The following is a 25,148-nucleotide window of genomic DNA, read 5'->3' as shown; positions in this document are numbered from 1 at the left end:
AGTGAAATCACTGCAAAAATATGCCAACTATGACAAATTAAATGAGTGTAAATTAGAAATGCATGACCGAGACAATGCCTGTCAGCGTCGGAGCACTGCAGGAACGAGTCCTTAAACCTCGTGTCGTGTCAAAAAGGGATCTTCCTCCAGAAAGTGATGGTCGGTCTGTGGAAAACTGACTTAAATATATTAAACCTGTGAAAAAGAATTAGATTTGATTGAGATAAAATAATGAAGTCATAAGGATACCTTCCAAGGTGTACTTGCTATATTTTTAAGTCTAAACCTTTTTCAAATCATGTTAATAACACTGTAGGTGAAACAAGTCGTGTGCGTTATTACGGCTCTAAACTGCAAACATGTCTTTGGCCACAAATGTGATTATTCGATGACAAGTAACGCTAACATTTTTACCAGAGACATGAAGGTAACTATACGTGCAAGCGATGATCCAAATGAAAGCAGCTGTAGACACAAGAGGCTGCACAATTGCTTTTTGGTTGTAAGTGTTGCTTTAAGGCAACAATAGTAAGTTTTCATACTTAATTGAAATAAATAAAAAACAGTTGTTTATTGAGCTCAAAGTGGATTTTATCCGATTGTATTCTCAGTTGGTTGTGTTCTCCTTTAAGGATCACCTCCTGCCATCCCTGTCCAAAGTCCTGGGGGGCTCTTTGATAAGATTGGCACCGTTGGAATTGCACTCACTCTGCTTCACACCTTGACATTCTCCACCACCACCAGGACGACCTCCGTTTGACTCTTTCGCCCAGGATGGATCACTGTGAGGAGAACGAGTACGAGGCCCCAGAGTTTTACCAGAACCAGTCATCGGCTATATACGAAATGAGCGCCGAGGAGGAGGCCTACGAGGGGCCCTCAGCAGAGTACGAGAACACCGGACGGGCCATTGGGAGGATACCAGCTCCCCCTTCTGTCCCTCCACCTCGCCATCCCACAGAGGAGAGGCGAGGCAGCTCCTCTTCCTCATCTTCATCCTCCTTGTCCTCTTCACAAGGTAAAGATAGAGAGAAGGGGGAGATGAAGGCCTCTGACAGGGAGGAGGAGGAGAAAGAAGAAGAGAAGATTCAGGGGAGTCCCAGCAATAAGGCGGTCACTTGGGAGAGTCAGGAGATGGATGTGGATGGGAGAAACTCATCACGCAGGTCATCATCCTCATCATCATCTTCATCGGAGTCTAAGAAGGAACCTGAGGAGAAGCCAGAGAAGGAGAGGGAAGATCTGAATATCATACTTTTTACGAAGGTATACATTAAGAATGGAATTATTATATGTGGAGATTCTGAATTGACGTTTCTGACATTTTAAGATACAAATGTGTAGATATACTTTACACAAGGACACACACACACACACACACACACACACAGTCTTCATGTTCTAACAGGGGCCTAAATAATTACAGCTGTAATCATTTTCATATCAGTTGCTAATGAACTCGTGTGCAAGGTCCACTGAGTGTCCCTCTTACTGTGTGTGTGTATGTGTGTGTACACGTAAAATTTTATTGTGGAACATCAAGGTGAGTTGAACTTTATTCCCAATTGTTTGGGCCCTTTACACACACACACACACACACACACACACACACACACACTCACACACTTTTTATAGATGTGTGTGTGTGTGTGTGTGTGTTGGAGGGGGTTACTCTGCTTCTAAATATAAGTTAAGTTGAACTGACAAGAATGTTCTGACTCAGTGCTGGGATAGTTTCTGTGGCATGGCCATGTTAATTCACGTGTGTGTGTGTGTGTGTTGGTTGATTTCCTGGAAAATCTCTTTAGTAACAAGAGCTAAAAACTGTACTTACACACACACACACAGACTGAATTCATTTCATAATCTGCACATCCCCCATTAAAGTTAATTTGCGCTGTAGTATACAGGGATCATAAATCTGGCACTTTGAAACCACATAAACGAAAGCAATATAACCTCAAGGTCCACAGTTGGCAGCACCGCAGCCTCTGCACACCAACTCTGTTCGAGGAGACTTTTAATAGTTTCGACAACAGTGGAGCTCTGAGAGAAATAAAATACAGTATATCAGGCTTTGGATACACATAAATCCTGTCTTTTCACAACAATAATATAAATATCAAATCTTCTCTGAGTGTTTAAATTCTGCCCGTGCCCTGACTTAGACTTTCCTCTGGTGAGTCCGAGCAGGAGACAATGACTCCTGATGATTCAGAGTCACCAGTTCAGAGCTATAAGAGTCGGTGGATGCAGAGGTGCACCCTTGGCTGACTCTGCCTGCCCTGTCCCTCCTCTCCAAGGGGGTTATTTTTGACCGACACTGTCCCGCCCCACTGCAACACACACACACACACACACACACACACACACACACTAACACACACACCCTGGCATTCGTCCTCTCTGAAGCTCCTACAGAGGTGCTATGGGACTAAGCAGACTTCACCAACTGGACCTGGAGTAGAATCTGAAACTGAGCGACTCTCTCTCTCTCTCTCTCTCTTTCTCCCTGTCTCTCTCTCTCTCACACACACACACACACACACACACACACAATCTACATATCTACACATTTGTGGAAACAAAACACCCAAAGTGCGTCTCTCTTGATCATGACGGATACGGCAGCTGAGGAGGACAAGGACCCCGATATTGAGCTATTTGTAAAGGTGGGACTTTTAATGTGTGTTTATGTGTGCTGTCACATAAACAGTTGTCTTCTTGCTTCTGATTTATATATTGATCCAACATTTACATCTCCATTCTGCCTTTAATAGCACAATTTCAGCTGCATTTGCACAGTATGTTATCTCCAAATGAATCAGCTGTGTGTGTATTTATATGTTGTGGGTGGCTCCTTTAAGCGTGTGCATGCCATGTTGTTGTTGTTGTGTGCTGATTTTCCGTGTGTTAACCTGATCCCCACGTGCATGGACAATCTCTCCCACTGAATTATTACTGGGATCCATTCAGTGTTGAGAGCAACAGGTTATGACGCGAGTCGCTCAGTGTGTGAACATGATGCTCTCTTGTAGCCACTATTTTAATATATATTATGAATAAGATCGTTACCATTCTCATACATCATGATTGACAGCTGAGACTGACTCACGGTTGGTCGAGCGTGAGTATCAACGGGACCTCATCTTGTCTTCAGGACATTTTGGCTTAATTTCTGGACAGTTTGAGGAAGTGGATCCGTATCTAACTATTCTTTCTAAATGTCTTAATAGCTGGATTAACTTTTGTAGTGAGAGTACTACTGTCAGTGATGCAATGTTATGGCAGGGGAGAAAGTTGTATGGTTTCTGTCGCTGACACACTGCGTCAGTAGGAAAACCACATTCTCAAATGGGCGGTGAGGCGGCTAATGGAGGCAGCGTGGATTATTCATGTTGGATTTGGTGTCACATTACAGTGTCCCATTACAGTTTAGCACACACACACTCATTCATCACCTCAGATCCAATGATTCTTACATATAGTCATTGATCTGGAAACACGTTGTGTTTTGTCCTCAGCTCTAAACCATGTTCTTTAACGTGTGTGTTCACAGGCTGGCCAGGATGGGGAGAGCATTGGAAACTGTCCATTCTCTCAGCGCCTCTTCATGATCCTCTGGCTGAAAGGAGTCGTTTTTAATGTCACCACTGTTGACCTCAAGAGGTACTATCAATAATAATAATAATTATTATTATAATAGTATTAAAATGCTCCTTCTCCGAGTGCTGCTTTTAGAAATACGCACAAGTTTAATGAACAATCTCTTGATAAGGAAACCAGCCGACCTCCACAACCTGGCCCCGGGGACGCACCCACCCTTCCTCACCTTTCAGGGAGAGGTTCTCACAGACGTCAACAAAATAGAGGAGTACCTGGAGGCCATGCTGGTGCCACCGAAGTAGGTGTCACTCACCAGCACGTGACAATCGGGGGGGGGAAGTAGCAACATCTGACAACTAATATGCTTTTTCTTAGGTATCCTAAACTCGCAGCAAAGAACCGTGAGTCCAACACGGCAGGAAACGACGTGTTCGCCAGGTTCTCAGCTTATGTGAAAAACACCAGGCCAGATAAACACAGGGGTAAGAACACTGCTATGATCTACGATCCAATCAAAAGGACTGGTGACTGACTTTGATGACCTTTGACCTGGACATGTGTTTCTGTCTGCTTCAGATTTAGAGAAGAGTCTGAACAAGGCCTTGGAGAAGCTGGACAACTATCTGATGAGTCCACTTCCTGATGAGGATGAGACGAAACACCACAGCAGCAAAGGGGAATCTACTCGCAAATATGTGGACGGGGAGGAGCTGACGCTGGCAGACTGCAACCTTTTGCCCAAGCTCCATGTCGTCAAGGTAACCGGCGTTGGATTGGTTCAGTTTCTCTGATCTCAAAAGAGAATTATTTAACTGAATAGTATTTTTTTTCCGCAGGTGGTTGCAAAAAAGTACCGAAACTATGACATCCCGTCGGATTTCAGAGGGGTGTGGCGCTACCTCGGCAACGCCTACAGCCGAGATGAGTTCACCAACACGTGCGCTGCCGATGTGGAAATTGAGCTAGCCTACAAGGACGTGGCCAAGAGGCTGGAGAAGTGAACCCATCGCAGTCACACTCACTCTTTTACTTTTTCTCAAACTAAAATCATACTTGTGATAAACAGGATGTGTAATTTTTAACGCTGATGCTGAAATAAGCTTAAAGTGGTGTGAGTCAGTCTGACATTATAACCTCCGAACAGTGATTGCAATAATTTTCAGTCACTTTAGAACTACATACGTCTGGTTAGAGTTAATTAGCTGATTACGCAGGATGCATAAAACAGGGTTTGACTATTTTCTGTCCTATTTTTCTGCTAAGAATTTTTTTCCAGCCAAAGCGATGTCTCGCCGTCTTCCTTTTCTTAATCTCTGACATTAAATTGCACTTTTTTTTTCATCTGCTGTAACCGGCACAGTGGTACAGTGGGTCGCCTCACTGCTAGAAGGATACCTGTGTGAATCTCAGACTCTATCTCATGGTATAGGTGTGACCTATGAGTGTAACCCTCATCCTAAGCAGTTTTTGTAATTGTAAAGTGAGGTTTCATTATTTTACTTGTTAAAATGTACTAACGAGAATGTTTTCCAGCCCAAGTCATTTGTCTTTTATTGGTGTGGTGTCAACTTTGTGGACTTTGGTCTTTGTCTTCATGAAGCAATGACTCACCTATTAAATTGTATGTTTTTTCATCTGCTTTAACCACGTCATCCCTTTTACTTTCCATTTTACCTTCAACAGCCCATTCGAATATAATATCTACTTTCAGATTAAATTTCAAATTCAATCTGATAAACGAACCTAGAATGAAAAAGAAAAGTTTCACCCCAGCAGTTGTGTTGACGTGTTATTTTAGTGCTGATGGAAGCAAATGTAATTTTAATGACAAGTGCCTCAGTGGGCATCTCCTCTGCCTTCAGCTCTTTATGTCTGTACAGTAAATTATATATATTTGAATATAATATAAATGGGAATTATGGATGTCGTCTGCTTTATGAATCTGTGTGATAATAATAAATATGTCTGTAAATGATTATTATAGCGCAACAATATTCCTTCTGATGATTAGAACCGCAAACCCCACTGTGTATATGTCACTTGTTTGAATAATAAATCTATTTTCTCAGAGACTGAGCTGCAGAGCTGTTGTTTTTCACTCCAAACTCGTCTCGTTGATTCATGATTTATGTGCGTGCCCGTACAAATGGATGGATATCGACAGCAGCTCTCCCTGCACATCGAGTTGTTGACGTGTTTGCTCAGTGCAAATGTTCTTAGAGAAAAATGATCAGCAAAAGAAATTGTGGAAACTTTCTTGCTGAATCGAAATGTATATACACATGTATCCTGCTCATACTACAAAATGAGAGATCACAGATGCAGGGGCCTGAACTCCTCCTCATCCTCTTTCCCTCCCTTGCCTCTATTTCCTGTGATGGATGAGTTGAAAGTTTATCGCATTTATTTATCATATGTGGTATAAATATAAATATCTTAACTTAGAGTCCTATTTGCAGATTTGCAGCTGAGTGAGAAGATGCACATCTAGGGGATATACGTCCAACATGGACTATATAAGAGAAAATGACTCATGTCACTAAATAATTGGGGAATACTCCAATTATTACCCTTTAAACAGGGTCTTTTTTTATAATTTCCATTAATGTACATAAGGGTATTAGGCCCTTTACTTGGTGTATGCTGCAGCGTCTGACAGTCAGCAGATGGCAGTAAACACAAAGGTTTTATTGATGTGTAATAACAGGAGCATGGACTGAGGGATCATCTCTTTTCTGTATGTGAAGTTCTATAGGCTCTGTGATCAAATATTAATGCAAGATTCAGGTAAATAAATAAATAAATAAAGTGATGTGTAAAGATTGAGGTATATAGGTTTAAATATAAACTATTCTCAGGCAAACAGAAAGCATGAATTGAATTGTTGCAAGCTGTGTCATAATTCATTATATTTTATATGGTTTGTTTGAAGTCTCTTCTATATTTAACACATTCTTTTTTTATGAAAAGTTAAAAAAGGTAAACATGCAGTGGGGGAAATTGTTTAAAGTATTAATTTGATTCAAGTAGATTATACATGCTATATAGTCACATTACATAACAGATTTAATTCAATATTAACAGAGTTTTACACAAAGTAGAGCTAATGTCAAATGTTATAAACTCGTCATATGTTTTGATGTTTAAAAGCTTAATTAAAGTTAAAGTTAGGGAGTGTAAAAACGCAGAGGGGTAAAAACGTGAAAAGTTAATTTAATAAAATAGCAGTATAGTCTCACATTAAACAACAGATAATTAAATGCAATATCAGCAGTATTTAAGTCGAACTGATATTAATTGTTGTAAACTCGTCGTATGTTTTCATATGCAAAAGCTTAATTCAAGTTAAAGCGAAGCATCGTAAAAACGGGGGGTCGAAAGTAAACGGCGTCTCTCTGCTTTGCATGGCAGTAAAAAAGTATCAGTACTATAGTAAATATGTGTAGTATTTGTAGTACTTGTACTGTAACTGTACCAGTCACCTTCTCCCATTGAGTGTCCTTGTGCGCTGTGTGCGGGGCGGGAACACGCACACGCTCCCTAAGCTCCGGTGGGCAGAACACAGGCTCGTGCTCAGGACGGAGTCTCGTCTCCTCCGCAGTCTGCTCCGCGCGCCTCCGCAGCCCCTTCCCCGGGATTCTAACTCTTATCCCCGCTGTGGAGCCTCGCCGAGAGCCGCCGGCACACGCCGCTAAAGACGAGGTAAGCCCCGCAGCTGTGCGGGAGAAACGCCGCCGCTGGAGGAGGAGGAGGAGGAGGAGGTTCAGCCCCGTGTGTGTGTGTGTGTCTCGGGGAGTGGGCGACTTGTCATTGCGGCGGTAGGTGCGTGTGTTGTCGGTGGAGCGAGCTCCGGAGCTCGCGGAGGAAAGCTAACGTGGCTAATGCAGGGCTATAAAAGAGTAATAACAGGACCGGGGATGCTAACGCTAGCTGGCTCTTTCCCAGCCAGTCAAGGGGGGACGGGGACGGGGACGTGAAGAGCCGCAGCGAACAGGGGGTCCTATTGTTACCACAGGGCAGGTTTAGCTAGCTTACAAAACAAGTGACACTTGTATTATGATGCTAATGTAGCATCCATGTGAGTCCAACATGATCACTAAAGTGCATGTTTACATTAGCTCTCCTCTATATGATGTAGCTTCCCTTTAGCTGTTTGTGCTATTGTATACGTTCCACACATCCGCTGGTTAAAGATGGTTAATAACCCCAGCTGCATTCGTCGGTGTGTCACTGACAGGCGACCTTCCTCGTCTTCAACCCGGACTGACATGCACTTAACTCGGGGTTTTCCAGCAGCTTTATAACGAGGTGAACCAGTCGCCAGCTTGTTATAACGGAGGAGACGTGTTTTAGCCTCCAGAGGTGATGCTGCGTTTTGTTGACACGGGCTCTGGAAGCTGATCGTGTTGATTTAAAACCCCCGCAGGCTCTTCTTTGGAAGTCCTTAGCTATTTTATTGTGGGTTGTTATAGATGTATGACAGAAACATGGTGTCCAAATGATCTGCTCAGTCACTGTCCTCCAGGATCGCGTGGGGAAAACGAAATTTAAGATCATGCACAAGGACATGACATTCGGAGGGATCTATCACAACCACAAGAAAAAAACACACGTGTTTAGCAAGTGTTTCATTTTTTCACACCAGCCTTCACCCTTTGAAACTAATAAAAACAGTAACCAGAAAGGAGATAATTCAATCAAAGCTATTCAATCAAAAGTAAAAGCTTGATAAAAAGCAATAGGTTCATGGTTTGATCAAGAATTTGACCTGCGTCGGTACCTCCATTGTTCTTGGTCAGGTCCAACATTATTAAATTTAAATTAAGTGGATGTTTAGTTTGTTCAGTGTGCTGCTTCCTCCTTTAATAAAGAGGTCAAGTTTTCGTTTTATGCCGATGACCTTGTTCTGCTATCTCTCTCGGAACAGCAACAGCTGGACGTAATAGAAAATACTACCAGCCCCGTGCTCTGGCAGTGAATATGAAGAAAAGCAGTATCACGACTTTTCAGATGCCAGGAAAACAGATAGCAGTAATGAAATCATTGAACACGGCATGAGCTGTACGTCGTGTAGTAACCATAAGAATATCTGAAATTCATTTCAACATGGCATCGAGTGATCTAACATTCTGTAGATACATTTTACATGTACAAAGAAAAACAGCAACAGACGCCTGTCAAGCTATATTAAGCACATATCTGCTGCGGAGTCAAACTTTCTAAATAGAGCGCCTAAACTTTTTAAGCACCTTCACTCCAGCACCCCCCCAAAGAGCCCAGGAAAGACGAGCTGCAGAACATTTGGTCGCTGTTGAAACGTTTTTTGAAACCTACCAATAAAGCACGTTTTATTTTTGACCTGAATTATACAAAATCACATTTGTTATAAAATAGTCCAATGTTGACGATGAAAATAAAAGAGATGTCCTGACGCTTTACTTTTACGTTTGTTGGCACAAGAAGAGTTAAAGCAAAAAATGTGAAATGAGTCAGGATATTATTGGTTCACTGGAAAAGCACTTTAGTAATTTCCAGTCTGTGACATTAGTAGGGTCATATAATCAGGTTACGACATGCTGATGTGATTATATGAGATTTATCTTGTGTTATTATCACGCAGGCTTCAAATGTGATTGTTTGTACTTTCTTCAGGGATTATGTCAAAACGTCTTGTCTGTTAAGATCAGTGTCACATGGTTTTCACAGGTGTCCTCTGGTACATTAAAGTAAATCTTATCTTATTTAGTGTGACTCAGTGAAGAAAAATTATCTCCTTTATGGTTACTATCTCAACTGCGAGTGAATCTGAATGTAGTGACCATCTAGAGGTGAGCCGCCGACTGCCCCTGGCTTTATAAAGAGTTCTTTCAGTCGCCTTTTTGCCGGAGCCCTTGGGATTATAAATCCTGAGCAAAAGGAGCTTTGCTTCGGTGGCATGCTTCACTAGCAAGAAATCGTTGGAGTGTGTGTGTGTGAGAGGAGGGGGGGGGGGGTTGTGCTGGTGGGCTCGGATGGCGAGCCAGCGCAGGCGTTGGAGGGATGAGGAAGGAGGGATTGAAGATGGAGGGGTCGAGGAGAACTGGGCTGTGGTGATGGATGCAATGCAGGGAAGTGGAACACGTGGCCTTCCTGTGATTAAAGGGCTCCTGTTCTCACAGCACACACACACACACACACACACACACACACACCTTTTCTTATTTGTGGAGTCGATCTGGTTACTGATCTCCGATGTCAGCGATCCCAAAGAGTGACATATTTTATGTTATTGATTGTCAGGGTCCGTACAAAGTATACATAAGGTCAGACTGATGTGTACAATCAGCTTTTTGGGGGGAACATTAGTCAGAAACACCACTCCACCCCTCCACACTGAAGAGCCTCTTTCCCATCATGCAGCACACATGATTCACCCTTACAGTCGGGCCACTGTTTGGAGCTCTGGGGCTGCAAAGCGCTCATTTATCCATGCTGTACATTCAGGCTGCAGAGAGAGAGACATGGTCATCGGCTGGGCAAGTCACAAAAAGCACAGTAAATCCTCTGGAGAAGCTGTTTTCACATCCAGGCCAATGCTTAAAAGCAAATGTAATTGTACTAATACGAAGAAGATTAGGGATTTTCAAAAGACATATATACAGCATATGTTGCGACAGAGTATCAGGGCCACTTTAAGGTCATAATAATACTAGAATAAAGCTGTAATATCATGAGAATAAAGTTTTAATTTTAGAGGGAGAATTTCAGAAGACCACTGAAAGCGTGTTTAGACTTTTTGCTCTCATTAAATTACAAAGTAATTCTCATAATATTGTCACTTCTTTCTCATTAAATTACAACTTAATCCTCTTAACATTATGTTTTTCTTCTCAATAACTACCTTATTCTCAAATTTGTTTTTTGGCACCAGGACCACATTATGTAAATGTCAACAGGATATTGTTTCCTTGTGAGCTGCTTCTCTCAACAACTTGTCAGACTAACTCTTGAATAACTGGAGTACTGGTTACAGAAACAACACTGGCATTAGCAGTGTGTATAAACCACTGTCGCTGTTAGTAACAATAGTCAAACAATAAGTGTTGCAGAAACAACTGTGTTTAAACTTTGAGCCGATGATGAACATTTTCCGTCTATTGTGGTCTGATTCACAGAAAGAATACGCAGGAGTTTGTGTTGTCATGTTATATTTCACAAAGATAAAAAAGGAGTGAGGACACTTTGCTACTCCAGACGCCTTTAAAGGGTTTTAGAGGATTTGGACTTGCATTAAGAGTTGAAGACCAGAATTAGGATTAGTCTAATATGAGGGAGAGTGTTATGAGTTCGACGTGTGGTGCAGAGGGTTGGGGATTTATATGTAGTCAGTGAAAGCTCTCACAGGCTTGGTGATATCGGAGGGAGCGTTTGCATCTTATTGCATAACAGTTCATCGCAATTGCATTTAATTTGTAGAATATCTGTGGTAGCTCGAAATATTTTTGCCTGATTTTGCATCAAGAGGATTTTGATTTTAGTGCTTTTATTTCATTCAGTGTTGCTCTGCATTTTGTGATGAGACCAATTTGTGTTATTATAACAACAAAGCTTGTATTGTTGACATTTATCCTGAGCATCTCATTTGCAGTTCTCACTCACACTTGTCGAACAGATTGGTCAGGGATCAGATTCTTCTCTGTCTGGTCTCATGGCACGTAGTGGCAGGTTTTACTAGTACTGGGCAATAAAACAAAAACTAGAGTTAATGCAACAATACATGTTTTCAATATTCAGTGTTAAAATTTAAATATATATCAATGTAATTCTTATTTCCAAATGAGACTTTAAAACTACAATAAACATATTTTTTTAGCTTTTACTTAGTAATTACAAGTCATGATTTGACATTTACAATTTTGACTGATATATTGACTTATATCAATTATAATGTTGACATAAAGGATCGTTTTTATCGTGACACCGACCAGTGCAAGTCTGAGGACAGTGTAATTTTTTTGGACTCGTAAATCACTCTACAGGTTGTTTTTATATGCGTATTTATGACAAAAGACACAAATTCATCGAAAGTTCTCTGCAATGCAAAGATCTCGAGTTTTATTTGTTGGTGCAACAGACAGAAGGAAGTCTCACTGAGAGAACCATGGGGGAGAGTGAGGGTCATTCATCAAACGTAAAGAGCAGATCCTGTGAAGTAAGTGTTGCAGTGTCGGTCATGTGCATCCACCAGAAATGATAGCTTCCCATTTTGTACAGTTTTAAGGACATCTTTGTTATCCTGTAAGATGTAGGCTTTGATAAAGAAGATAAACTGTCCTGTCCTTTGCCTTCTCTGTGGTTTTCCACATGGCTTCTTTCAAAAGAAAATCAAAGTTTGGTCATTTTTATGGCTCCAATTACAAACAAGGATTGGAGGATAATTAAAAAGGAGCAGTGCTTTCCATTACCTAGAGGAGAGAATTTCATCACACACATTGATTCACATGTTCTGATCTCAGATTTGTCATGGTGAAAAGTGGATGCAGCAGAAAACTACTTAATACACCTTCCCTCTGAGTAATTATGAGATTAGAGCCCTACATGATAGCAATTATCTTGTTTGACATTATGTTCAGGAACACAGAGAGGTGGTAGATAGGAATGCATTTAGATAACGGACGTTTGCAGCTCCATATGCATTATGTTATCTTAGATGTACAGTACAAAAGCAGGCGCCGAGACCACAAGCCAGTGGTGCAAGATTTGTTTCCCAATTTTTGTAATAATATATTAAGACAGGAAAACCAGGTCGCACCTATATTAACTATATATTTTCCCAACGCATCAAATTGGGAATAAGCATTAAAATCGCTGTATTAAGTGTGACTCAGCAGATGCTCCCGAGTGGAACATAATGAGGCTGAGAGAGCCCATGAATGAGAGCAACTCCAGTTTACTGCTCACAAGCATTTGTGCATCAAAAAAAAAATGTTGTCATTTGCTTTGAGAGAGAAATCTGCAACGTCTCTACTCATCCTCACTGGATAAGAAAAGCTGTTCAGAAAAAAGAGAGCAAGAGATGAAAGAGAAGGTGGCGTCATAATGATACAGATTTTTGTCATTTTCGCGACAGGATGTTTAGATTTTTAGATGATATAGTTTTCTTGTGGCACTAAGGGTTTAACATCCTGTAGTGTTGTGTAACACTGGACTCACACGCATGATGTTACACTATTCAAAGTGAATGAGCAGCGTTTAACTCTCATTACCCTCACCACCACTGGCAGTAGTAGTAAATCACATACGGTGTTGTTATTCAACTTTAATGGATTATAAAAGTTACAGGAATCTCAATTTATGTTATTCTCTTCATAAATCCATGTGAATATGTGAACATTTATGTGACTCAACTGTGAAATTGGTTCTATTTAAGCAGTTTAAGCCCCTCAGTGGCTCCACAAAGAGCATATTAACATCGATCCCTGTGCCTTTAGCTGTTCATATCTGGTTACAAGCTGGATTCACACATGTAAGGTGGTCAACCCGCCGCAGGGCTTGTTTCTCTGGAGGGCCTAATGAATAATTAAGAGGCGGGGCTTATATGAAGAAGTCCATTAAGATGCAGAGTCACAACGGTCTCCATGGGAGCAGGGCCATGTTATCAGGATCAAGTCTCCCTCAGCCACGCAACAGGCAACCGAGCACAGAGTCAGGCCCTCACACTCAGATCGGATCATGCCGAATGTGGTCTGGGCTACATGTGTCCACGGTCTTTTAGCAGCCTGGGAGAGGATTGAATGGCAATGAGGGTTTTCACTTTGAAACAATATTTGAAGATAATACGAAAACCTGAGTGTCTGAGTAAAAGGAATTTGGCAATTTAACAGTTAAGAGTTAAATTTTGGCACAAATACAGAACTGTAAAGGAGATCCTTACATCAAGGCTGGAGAACCTCTTTCCTATTGAGGGCCTTTTCACTTTATATGACATCCTCCGAGGGCCATTTTTTCAGGATATCTGTTGGTTTGTCGTAAGAGGTTTCTCATCCAAGAGGCTTTTTCAGTCCAGGTATTTAACCTCTGTGGTTCCTGTCTTTAGAGTCGTTATGTTAAACGTGAAACTCCCTGCCAACTGGTGGGTCGTTGGGGTCCCCTGAGTCAAGCTGCTAATGGCCGTCGATACCTCACCCTGCTTTTGTATGTATCATTAAGGTCACAAAAGTTAGGGTGTGGATGGTATTGAGATGGCAGAGGTGAAAACCTAATGCCATAGTACCTGCTAGTAATTTCCTTCCTCCACTCCTCTGTCAAGCCATCTGTCTTCTGTCCATCCATGAACTGCATGACTGAGGGTCTTCACAGATTCATAGTCAATTTTTCCACATTAATTATCTTGACAAATATGTTCAGTTCCTCATGTTTACTTTTCATTTTCCAAAACCTTTCACCAAATGCCAGAAATGGGTTTTGCAAACTCACAATCATACAGAGACACAATCACAGCAGGCTTTTGTTCCTACAGTATGAAAATGCACAGTATACCTGTTTGCAATGGACTCATGGATAGACAACTATCACAGTGTCACTCCGGTAAGAAGGTGTATTAACAATCATTTTCAATGATTAACGGTTGTAGTGATATCCCTGATAAGCTTTAATCAAAAAAGAATGCTGGCGGCCACAAAAGAAAGCTCTGACATTACCTGAGAATTCAAGCTATATGAAAGCATTTCTATATTCAGGAGAGGAGTGGATACTTTTTCAAAGGGGATCCATAATTGATGGACGAGGCTACATTTAGAGCTTATTCACTACTTTCTTTGGTTATACAACAACCTCTCAGCGTATTTTATTTTAGTTCAGTAGAACACTTTCTCTTTTAGACCCTGATGCACTGGAATAAATAGACCTCCCCTGTCTGGCTTCACCTTTATAGAATAGCCGCTAAACTACACTTAGAGAGATATTTTCCGCTTCAATCACAGATGCAGAGGAAATGGACAGAGTCCTTACCTCGCTCCGCCATCTGGCCTGGTCTTAACAATTCAGCATATGACGGAACGAGGGCAAAGGCTGTGTGATTAGAATTGTGCTGAAAAGATATTAAAGCCGTAGATGATTAATTTGACAATGATGCAATATCATTGTTTACTCAGAATCCCTTCGACTTTACCATAAACCGGTTTCATCTGCAGGGACATTGAACCAACGACCCGTGATTGCTGAAAGATGAGACAGATAACAGTTCATTGCAAGCATGGATATTGCTATTGCCTAGAGTAATCCTGTAGGTGTTTGTTAATCTGAAAAGGTGTTTTTAAAGATGGAAACTGGACAAACAAGGCTCCACTCAGTTGTTAATGCGTAGTCATTGGTACTGAATTAGAAATAGACTCAACTTTACAGGGAATTTTTAGCTACAAAATGAAATATTTTGTTTTTTGTTCTTAGGTAGGCAGAGTATCTATCTTCTATGAAACTGTTCTTAGACCTGCACTGAACTCTGGTCATTTTCCTAAAAATTTCCAGAGCACATTTTGCAGCTAGTGAGTTTGATGATGTTTCTAAAACATGACAGACCTGAAACTGCAAGAATACAAATATCTGTCTTAAACATAGAAAACTGTTACATTTCTCTATCCTCTGTCTGATTTGTAAATTTTTTCTTTTGAATTATTAGCATTCATAATGCAGCTCTTGACAGAAAACTGACCAACCATCTGCTGGACCTTCTAGATCCATATTTGTTTAACATTCCTTTTAACGCCTTGATTAAAAGCAGATGGTGTCCATTTGACTTCTTCCGTGACTGCAGAATAGCAATTAGCTGCACCAGGTTTACACATGTTATTTTGTTTTTACATTTGTGCCTCATTTAGATCTGTTAGCTTTTTAATTTGGCTTTAGTCTTGAACCAAATTTCCTCTTAATTCTGGTAAAAGCTTTATCCTGTGAAGGTCATCAATGCAACATGTGAAATGCGAAAGCTGTGAAACTGGAAGGAAACTTATTAAAGCCAAATCTGTCATTTCAGAATGGAAAGCGATGCATCACTTGGAAAATAATTGTAATTCTTTTTCATGTTAGATTAAAAACTGCACAACGCACACTCAACGTTATCACGTCCATCTTTCCAAAATATTTTCCTTTCATTTCCTCATTAGTCAGTTGGCGCAGACCCTCCTCATTTCATATCTGCCTCTGCTTATCTAGGCTACAGAGTGTTCAACACTCTAAACTGAGAGACGAGTGCAGTTTTCAAGCTGAAATTTCAGCTCAGTTGTCCCCGACAGGAAGAACTCCTTTGTAGCAGATTTGGGAGGACAGCGATGTCTCCCAGGCTTGAATGATTCAATTGTTTCTGCCTCCACCGCCTCTTGAACCAGGAGGGTTTTTATGTGCTGCTTCTTCCAGCAATGAAAAAATCATTCAGCAGGTTGTTACGTTATCATCTCAAGTTGCTAAGGATCATATATTCTGCAACCTTAGCTGGCTGTCAACACACCGAGTTTCACTGGGCTGTTGCTGCTGAGAGCCAGAGGGCTCCCTGCCAGACAAATTAAGATCCTGAATTAGAAACCAGGAGGTAACTGAGAGGGGATGTATGCGCTGCTGTGTGTGTATCATCTCTATACGTGCAGATTATAGAACATAGACTGTGAAAGCTTCTTAACAAAAGGAGTGATGTTGCGTGATCAGTTTCTGTCTTAAATAAGACCAGTGGACACAATAAATAATGGTGGACAAGAGAGGCAGCTCTGATTTGATTATGTGTGTCTTCAGAAAAGGTTGAGTCAGTGTTCTGTGGAGGTTTTGGCTTGCGCTTCTTACGTAGACGTACCGCGGGGTAGTCTGAGCAGTGGTCCTCTCTGATAAAGAGAACCAATGAGCTCTACCAGCCCTTTGCTGCCCTCCTCCAACAGAGTCCAAGCAATGAGAGACATCCGATGTTATCAGCGCTGCAGATTGCACAGCGCCACAGCCAAGGGCTTGTCTCATGAATTCACAGTGCGGCGCAGAGATACTGTTTTCTACAGAAAAAAATCAGTTTGATTTATTATCACAAAAATCATATGGGGATTTGCATTTTTTCATTCTGTACAGATGATTCAGTATATTTTCCTGCTCTGTTAAAATGCTTACAAAGATCCCTGTCCATACAGAGGACAAACACAAGCCTTTGTCTTCAATGAATGAATGGTTATGGTGTGTCATAACCTGCTGTGAGATTCCAGCACTGTCGGAAGCTGCTCGCAGCTGTCTCTGACCTATTTCTGAGGCTGATGGATATAAGGTGAAAAGAGTCCATTGTGTTGCTGCCTTTTGTGTTTCTCTGGAAGGTGTTGCTGAGTTTCTGCTGCCAGTTCAGCACTGATATAATCCAAATCATTTGCTGTGCTTCAGACACAATAAAACTGGTCTCAGGAAAAGACAAATAAAGCTGAGTAGAATGTGAGCAGGTGAATATTTTTAGTTTCGTGCATTGCAAAGTGTTTTCATCTGTTGCAGCGGCTGTGCTCCCATCCTGGTTGAAAGAGCATAAGAAAGCTGCAGTTGAAATGCAAGGCTGCATAAAAAAATCCCCTCCCCACACTTAGCCCCATTTACCATTACAGCAGTTGAATGCAGATGAGAGAACATCTAACATCTATTTTCTTCTGGCTTGATTGCGTGCTGGCAATTAATTTTTTTGTTGCTCAATGCCTAAAGCCAGGGGAAATGATTTAGTTGTGTATATAGATTGCTTTGAGGTCGGTAAAGACTTGATGAAGTATTTAACAGCTCCAAGTGCTGCAGGGCTTTCTTGTTTTTCATTATGGGCAAAGGGTTGATGGTTTTGGCCAAATGTGTTGATACCGGCCTGGTTGTGTTCAATATGCAATAAAGATAGCAAGCATGGAAATAGCATATTACAGTTTAATGCCTACATTAATTAGCCTGCTGGGTTTTTTCCCCTCACGGCTCTATGAAGATGTTCACGGAGTGGAGAGAGGGGAAAAGTATAATGTCTAGAAATGTGATATTTGTAGAATAAGCATTTCACGTTTATCTGAAATTTGTTTGAAAACCATGTGGAAATTGTTGTGGCAATTCTGCAATCCCACTCTGACAACGAGGAACGAGTGAAAAAATGTCTTACAGTATTGTCACACTTTAATGCTCAGAGCACGGTACACAAGACAAAGGTTAGTTTATAATATTCACACCGATGGGAAGCTGTTCTTGCTCTTTATACATTTGGCTTGTTCCTCCCCTTCTGGTTGAGGTTGTTTCTGAGCAAAAGGTCAGGATCTTCTGATGACATCAGGTCAACAATGCCTTAGTTGAGGCAATCAGGTGAAGATTCAATCAGTTGCACAGGATTCAGCATGATCAGTCATAGAGGAAATGAACATGAGTACATTCTGCATGATCAACATGTAACATTTCCCTTACAAAATATTTCGCCTTCAGGCATTTACATAGGCAGGTTAAGTTGTACTAACAACACAACAAAATGTTTGAGGTTAAATTAGTATTCTTTACTTCAAATTATCCCCTGAAGCAACAGCTCAAAACACCAAGTTAGAGGTTATATTATGAAGGGTGTAAAAAATGTTTGATCATGAAACTGCGGACATAGGTCAGTTATAGACACATGACTATGTTATTCATTGCTACAAGTGTGCATCTACAAACAACACGTTGTTAAAGCAGCTTTAATGAATGTGTTGAGACAATGGAAAATTCAAACATGGAGGTGCAACAGCAGAACAAAGTGTAAGTAACAGGATGTGAATAAGAGGTTGTGGCTTCCACACCAAGGGGCCAAAGAGTTGCTGTCAAACCACTTCATGAATGAAGCCACTGTCAGTAGGTTTTCTTTTCTTATAATCTATAGCTCCAGAACCGAAATGTCTCATTTCTCAGTTTAAAAGAGAATATGTAGTAGGATGTGACACTGTGTAATAGCCTCCCAACCTCTCCCATCTCGTCAACCGGTGTGGCGCCGTTCTGCCTTCATACTGTAAAATCTCTCACGCACAAAGACCTCCAGTAGGGATACAGTGTGCGTCTGTGCTGTGTGGTCCGCTGCAGTAATAAACTGTCTGCTCTGCTCAAAGTAACAGGCGTGAGGTATGCTCTGTCTTTCACCTCCCGTTTGTCAACAAATTCAAATGAACTTTGGCTGTGAAGTAAAATCTCACGCTCTAAAGTCGATGAATCATTCTTTTATAAGTGGACCTACAGATAATGAATTTTTCACAAATTTTCTATCTCAGGAATCACTGTCACTGGTTAAAGATGTCAAAAAAGGTGAAAGATTAATAGTCTGGTCATAGAGGCCATGTTGTACTCTTTGTTTTTAATGCGATAAAATCAAAATAATTCATAAACACCAAAAATCGCTCAGATTTGATGCTCTTTTGTTTTAATATCACTGAAAACATTTTGCTCTCAGAACTTGTGATGGACATTTTTCACTTTTTCTCAATACTGGCCTGAATTGCAGCTGGCACTGCTGACTCTGACTGTCAATGTTTTATTTGTACTCATGTGCATGTGGGACTGGGTTGTGAGAAGGCACTCCCACTTTATCTTTGTTCAGCAGACAAACCAACCTAACCACTCATCTCGTTTTCCTTTCTCTTTCTTCTCTCTCTCTCTGCAGGATGCGACAGGTTGGATTCAGTCCCCCGTGTTTCTCCTGAACGATGACGATGGGTCAGAGAAAGAAATCATGCTGGTGAGGCAAACGAGCAGCAGTCCACCCCTGAAAATCTACCGCGGATACACCAACTGACACGACCATGCCCCGTTTGCCCCCGTGATTCTCCTCCCCTGACCTGCGCACCTTCCCTCTGCCCAATCGACCCCAACCACAACTCCCTCTTGAAGTCAGCATGGCGACACCCTTTTTGTGGAAGCTCTCGTCCCAGAAGCTGGGCTTCTTCCTGGTCAGCTTCGGCTTCATCTGGGGCATGATGCTGCTGCATTTCACCATCCAGCAGCGAGCCAGCCATGAGAACAGCGCTGTGCTGCGGCAACAGATCCTGGACCTCAGCAAGCGCTATATCAAAGCACTGGCCGAGGAGAACCAAAGTGTCATGGACGGGCCTTATGTCGGAACCATGACCGCTTATGGTGAGTAACCGGCTCATGTAACCTAACTCACTCATGTTTTCAGAATTTAGAGTTCATTGCTCAATGACTCTGCATCATCATACAGGTTTTTCCAGGTTTTTCCAGATCAGTCATTAAGATTCCTACGCCTTCAGCTTTTGTTTTGTAATTTAAAGTAACAGTTTTCCTTTTCCTGATTCCTCCAGTAGTACCTCTTAAAGGTACAGTGTGTAGAATTTTGTGATATCTAGTGTTGAAGTTGCATGTTGCAGCTGAACACCCCTCACCCCACCCTCTCCTTCCAAACATGAAAAAGAACCCGTGGTAGACTTTAATTGTCATAAAAACTCAAAAGGTGTTTAGTTTGTCCAGTCTGGACTAATGTTAAAAACATGGCGGCCTCCGTAGAGAGGGTCCCCTCGATGTAAATATAAAGTATTTAAATATAAAGGGTCTTTTCTGGGGTAAAGAAAACTACAATTCATACAATTTAGATGAAATTAACTCGTGAAAACATCATGAGAATTATTCTAGATTCAAATTCTGCCAATAGTTCCCTTTCACCTAAATCTTACACACTGGACCTTTAAGGTATGTGCACGCTTTTTGCCTTGATAAACCGGTCTAGAGGTTTTTCCAGTTTCCCGTAGAATGCCGTGCCTTTACCGACATTGTCTGCAATCTTCCTCCAGGAGCCATTTGATGTTTCTATGCTCCTTCACTGAGACACAGATTGTTTGTAGAGACAGACATGTTTGCAGGCTCCAGGTCAATTCACTTTGCACGAGCCCAGTGATGCAAGTCAGGTTAAAAAACACAGCTCTGTGCAAGGACGCGAACAGCAAGCATAGACCAAGCTTAAGCCTGCTGTTATCATAGTAAATGTAATGTATTAATTGATGTTACATGATCCATAGTTTCATTTATCATCATTTGACCATAAACAAAGAGCAGAGTGGTGATGTAGGGCTGTTCTTTGCCCTCCCTTTCTTTTTAAATTGAGATGGAATAGTTCTACCGCTTTCCCGAAAAAACCTGTCAGTGAGATCTAACGATGATACAGCGACACTGGACCGTAATAATGTAATAGCACAAGTCCAGAAGAGCCTTCGATAAGTTATTCATGCCATTAATAGACCTGTATGGCTCGATGGGAGGCTTCATTAGAAACCTGAGATTGGAATTGATTGTTCTCTAATACCCAGAGAAACAACAGGATACAGTAAAGCTCCTGGAGATTAAATCAACTCCCCGTGAATGTGGAAAGAAAAGAAGCTGGAGCACTTGAAGAGAGCAGTGCAGTATTTGCATAGAGTTTTGAGCTTACGTTTACAGGGCGTTCTTCTGCAGGAGCATTAAACTGCGTGTGTTTGGGTTTATGCAAGCGTGGAAAATGTCAAGCAGCTCAACAACCTGAGCTGCTTATTGAAAAGCAAACCTTAACATCTGCCATATTAAATCACGGAATTAGTCATGTGTAATTCAATATGGCCTGGTATTAATAATGAAGGATAAGCGAGGAAAGAAATACATCTGTATGGTGAGAATTATTCCACTGTAAATCATGCGATTAATTTGATTAAATATGGTCCAAACTTATGTCCATAGACTTTTGTGTAATATCAGTCCAAGTTTCCAGGGAACAGCATCCTGTCCGGTTTGTTGTGCTGCGTTTATATGATGGATTGATTTTTCACCATTCTGTCAGAGCTGCGGCACAGTCTGCTGACCGCACTCCAATATCACATCAAAATCCATTTCATGTGCTTGATTAGATAGGGAGGCAGCAAGATACTTGGCGGACCCTGTGTTCACTCATTGGCTGATGATTTGCCTTGATATGATTTGTAATGAGTTTAGGAGGAAACAGGGTTTCCGCCTTTGCTGCCTGTAAATGACCCATAAAGTGCTAATGCATGTGAATTTAATATTGTATCTGCTGAAAGCCCCTTTGAAGCCCAGTTGGAGCATTGTGTTATTGTTTGGACTGTATGTAAGCAACCTGTTGAGAAGCATGAAATGTAGTCTTGGTTATTGTCTTAAGTGGTTGAACAGGTTCATCTGAAAATGATTTATGAGGTTTACAGCACTGTTTTTTGCAAACTTTGTCCATTTATTCCTTAACTCTTCCTACTAATTGCTATTTTAAAAGCATCTGTTGGAGCGATTGAATTTGGACTTTGTTGAAAACCTTATTACTATTATTATCTTTTAGAAAATATAATTTCTTTGAAAGGTTCATCAGAGGTATAATTTATTTGAACTTCTTACAACCTTGGGAACAAGGACATTTAAAATAATAATGGTAACAATAGCTAACTCTTTTATAGAGCACTTTCCTGAAGTGATCATTTCAAACAAAACTGAACAAAACACTATGAAACACACTACATAATGACAAAAAACAGTACAGGCAACCAATGAATACAAAATGAAACAAGAACTCAGAAGTAAAGTTATTGCGTCGAGGAAAACATCCCTCCACCTTATCCCTTTTTTACGACGCTGTTATACCATCTCCCTCCTCCTCTTGTGAAGTGACATGAGGAAGAGCAAAGACATGACCTTTTCCTTTCCACCCATCCTGTAACTGATCTGCGTGGCTGGGCGTGACAAGCCACCTGACACTGTATCCTGTTACAGCACTTGTTCAGCATCTTTTGTGGCGTGGACTCGTATCGCACTTGTTCTCTCTGCTGCTCTCTGAGAACTCAGGAGAATCCGGCTCCCTGCAGCGATGACTGGGTGTTGTCTGAGATTATATTGTCGGTGCTATCCTCAGTGGAAGGTCATTGTGTGCTCTTTCTTCTTCTGTCTCCTCTTTGTCACATTACATTGATCATATTCGGAGACCGCTGCCTTACAGATGACGATAGACAATAGGTATAAATGCCAGTGTAGTCACGTCTTGGCCTTAATGAAAAATGCATTGTCATTTTGCACCCAGATTATAACCTGATACAACACTATTCTCAAAAGGGAAGTGAAGTTCAGGGTGTTTACTGCTGCTGGATTTGTTTTGCAACTGCATCACCTTGTTAAGAAATATTGAGACAGGCAGAAATGTTTCCCTAGGTGTGCTATTACTCATCTGGTCACCCAGCAGCAGCGTCAGTGTACTAGAGGACAAGTATTATTCACAGCACCATGGATGCTTTCCGAATGCGCTGGCTAATGAAGGCCTCTGACTCAAACCTTCAAATTTGATTACTGGAAAACTGAACGTTCTGTTTTCAGAGTCACAGTTGGGTAAAAAAATCAGAGAAACCTCAAATTTAAGAATGACTTTGTGGAAAAAACAAACCTTGAAATTCATCACACTCACAGTTTTGTTAAGGGTCTGTTGAAGCAAATGATCTTGTATTTTTAGCAGCCCTGGGGTTTTCAGCAGCATTTCCAAAATTCTTCAGTAACGTGGAGTCTCAAGCTTAAAGTTGTGATCGCCCTTTGGACAAAGTTTAAACTGAAACCATCGTAAAGAAGAGGCTGATACAAACGTCTTTTCACACTTGACAAAGAAGTAGAGCATTTTGCTACTTGATCAAATGTATAGACAGTTTCTTTCACTCACCTACATAACTCATGTCATATATTCAATAAGTTAAAACAATTTTATACCGCTCAGTGGACACAGGCCTATGTCTTGGAGGTGAGCATTAAATCTGGACTCAACTCTTCTTGCCCAATTAGGTTTGTTCCGATAGCTTGGCACGGCCGCTGCCCCTGAGCTTCCTGTCTGGCTTCCCCCTGGTCTCACTGTGCTGATTTCTGTATATCAGCTCCTCCCGGCGCGCATGGATCGTCCAAATCAGACAAACGCTCTGGCATTCGTCTTCACACGAATCAGGCTGGTGCGCCGTGCCAGGCCTCGTTGGTGCCCTTGCCAATCTCTCTGACGTGATGAGAACTGCCGTGTCAAATGCATCACAGTGAGGGAAAATGTGGCGTTTGTATGTGATAGACAAGATGCAATTATCATCATCTGAGGAAAGCGAGCGTGATGGTCTCGGAATCAGGCTCTGAACACATACATAGAAGCCAATGCACAAATGATAACGTGTAGGTTTGATGAGTTCTTGGCTGCAGAGAAATAGTGTGTGCAAACATAATAATAGTTTTGCTGCCTGTAGAAGGTACAGCAGCTTGAAACAACTTCACATTTCTCTAAATGTCACTGTAGTTGCTGCAGGTTACTGTATCAGACATCATCCCTCCTGCCCACTCTACCATTAGCTGTGTCCTATGCAGAAACATGCCCGTGTCCAAAAAGATGCCCACAGAAATGCAAAGACCCAAATTAAACAGCAAGGTCACTTGCAAAGACGATGCCGCTGCTGTTTTACATTTAAATAAGCCTCAAGCCTGAAGCCTGCAATCCAATGACTTTATGTAGAGGGAGATGGAGATGGAAATGTAGCCAAGCAATGTTCCCCAGACTACAGGCAGCTATGTCATTTCCATGCATGTATTCACTGCAGCGATGAGTGCCGTGATTATGAAGGAATTGGACGCTTCCTCGTTACAATAATTAATCGTGGTTGATCGGAATCAATCAAATCTGTACATCTGTAAAGTACATGCAGTATTTTATCAAGTATCCTTGGCAGCTTTGGTCTAAAGTTTCCCTTTAAATAATGGAATTCAACCACATATTTTCAGATTATTTGTAATATTTCCCTTTATTAGCACTTCAGATGCTAAAATGCTTAAATATCCTCTTGTTATTGGTGTAGAAATAACGACTGTTATTTTACTCCATGGATTTGACTCATACTCCTTCTTGCAGACTTGAAGAAGACCCTCGCAGTGTTGCTGGATAACATCATGCTGAGGCTGGGCAAGCTAGAGTCAAAGGTAGAGAACATCTACAACGGTACAGGGGGGAACCTGACCAGTGGCACCAGCACAGCCACACCCAGTGCTGCAAACTCTGAGAAGGTCAACGTGGCAGGTATGTACCCTGTTTTTTGTTTTGCTTCGCAGCGTCTGCAGTGTTTGAAGGTGTAAAGCAGTGAGGTTATAAAGGGAAGCTAGTCCTGTTACAGCTGCACCCTCTGACAATCACAGGAGGACAGACTTTGACCCACCATGTCTGTCAGAGGGGGAGTACTCCTCCCGACTCTCAACTGATATTGTTAAGGTTTGGTGCAAAATTATAGAAAACATAAGCTTTTATTCAACGCCGTCCTTTTCTCTTGTAGCTCTTGGATAAATTTGCATTTCAAAGGCAGCGGATGAATAACAATTATTATTAACAGACTTTCCAATTATCATCTGTAGAACAACAAAATAGAGAAAAAAAGAGAAGCCATTTCCTATTTCCCATAGCAAGTAACATTCCCAAGTCATTCAAACCAACTAAACTCAGCCAGTATTGCAACGTGCACACCAGGCACTTTATAGGAGTAGACCGAATCCTTGGACATAATTCAAATAAGGCCCGTGTTCACGCTGCATGACCC

The 25,148-nt window shown here is 41.4% G+C and overlaps 2 protein-coding genes across 4 annotated transcripts in view; both read left to right on the top strand.

Annotated features, from left to right (window-relative positions):
• The first annotated feature begins 691 nt into the window (after window positions 1-691).
• clic5a (chloride intracellular channel 5a) lies at window positions 692-5,678 on the top strand. 3 transcript variants are annotated; one of them, XM_020103393.2, is made up of 6 exons: window positions 692-1,266; window positions 3,560-3,669; window positions 3,779-3,904; window positions 3,982-4,088; window positions 4,183-4,364; window positions 4,443-5,678. In XM_020103393.2, exons 1-6 carry the CDS (start codon window positions 775-777, stop codon window positions 4,605-4,607), a joined length of 1,182 nt encoding a protein of 393 aa, XP_019958952.1. In that variant the 5' UTR covers window positions 692-774; the 3' UTR covers window positions 4,608-5,678. The 3 variants fall into 3 exon arrangements, with proteins under 3 accessions (XP_019958952.1, XP_019958953.1, XP_069377395.1); XM_020103394.2 differs by lacking the exon at window positions 692-1,266 and adding an exon at window positions 2,352-2,672; XM_069521294.1 differs by lacking the exon at window positions 692-1,266 and adding an exon at window positions 2,977-3,127.
• A 1,425-nt stretch (window positions 5,679-7,103) lies between these two features.
• mgat5 (alpha-1,6-mannosylglycoprotein 6-beta-N-acetylglucosaminyltransferase) overlaps window positions 7,104-25,148 on the top strand; it is a 67,146-nt gene continuing 49,101 nt past the window's right edge. Inside the window, exons 1-3 of the mRNA XM_020103376.2 lie at window positions 7,104-7,308; window positions 19,235-19,707; window positions 24,473-24,637. Coding sequence (XP_019958935.1) covers window positions 19,467-19,707; window positions 24,473-24,637 — 406 coding nt within the window. The 5' untranslated portion in view covers window positions 7,104-7,308; window positions 19,235-19,466. The remainder of the gene's footprint in view (window positions 7,309-19,234; window positions 19,708-24,472; window positions 24,638-25,148) is intronic.

This window comes from Paralichthys olivaceus, chromosome 24 (genome assembly GCF_024713975.1).
Source record: "Paralichthys olivaceus isolate ysfri-2021 chromosome 24, ASM2471397v2, whole genome shotgun sequence".
Lineage (NCBI taxonomy): Eukaryota > Metazoa > Chordata > Actinopteri > Pleuronectiformes > Paralichthyidae > Paralichthys > Paralichthys olivaceus.
The sequence above is the reverse complement of the archived record's forward strand: the minus strand, read 5'-3'. Positions and strand labels throughout refer to the sequence as shown.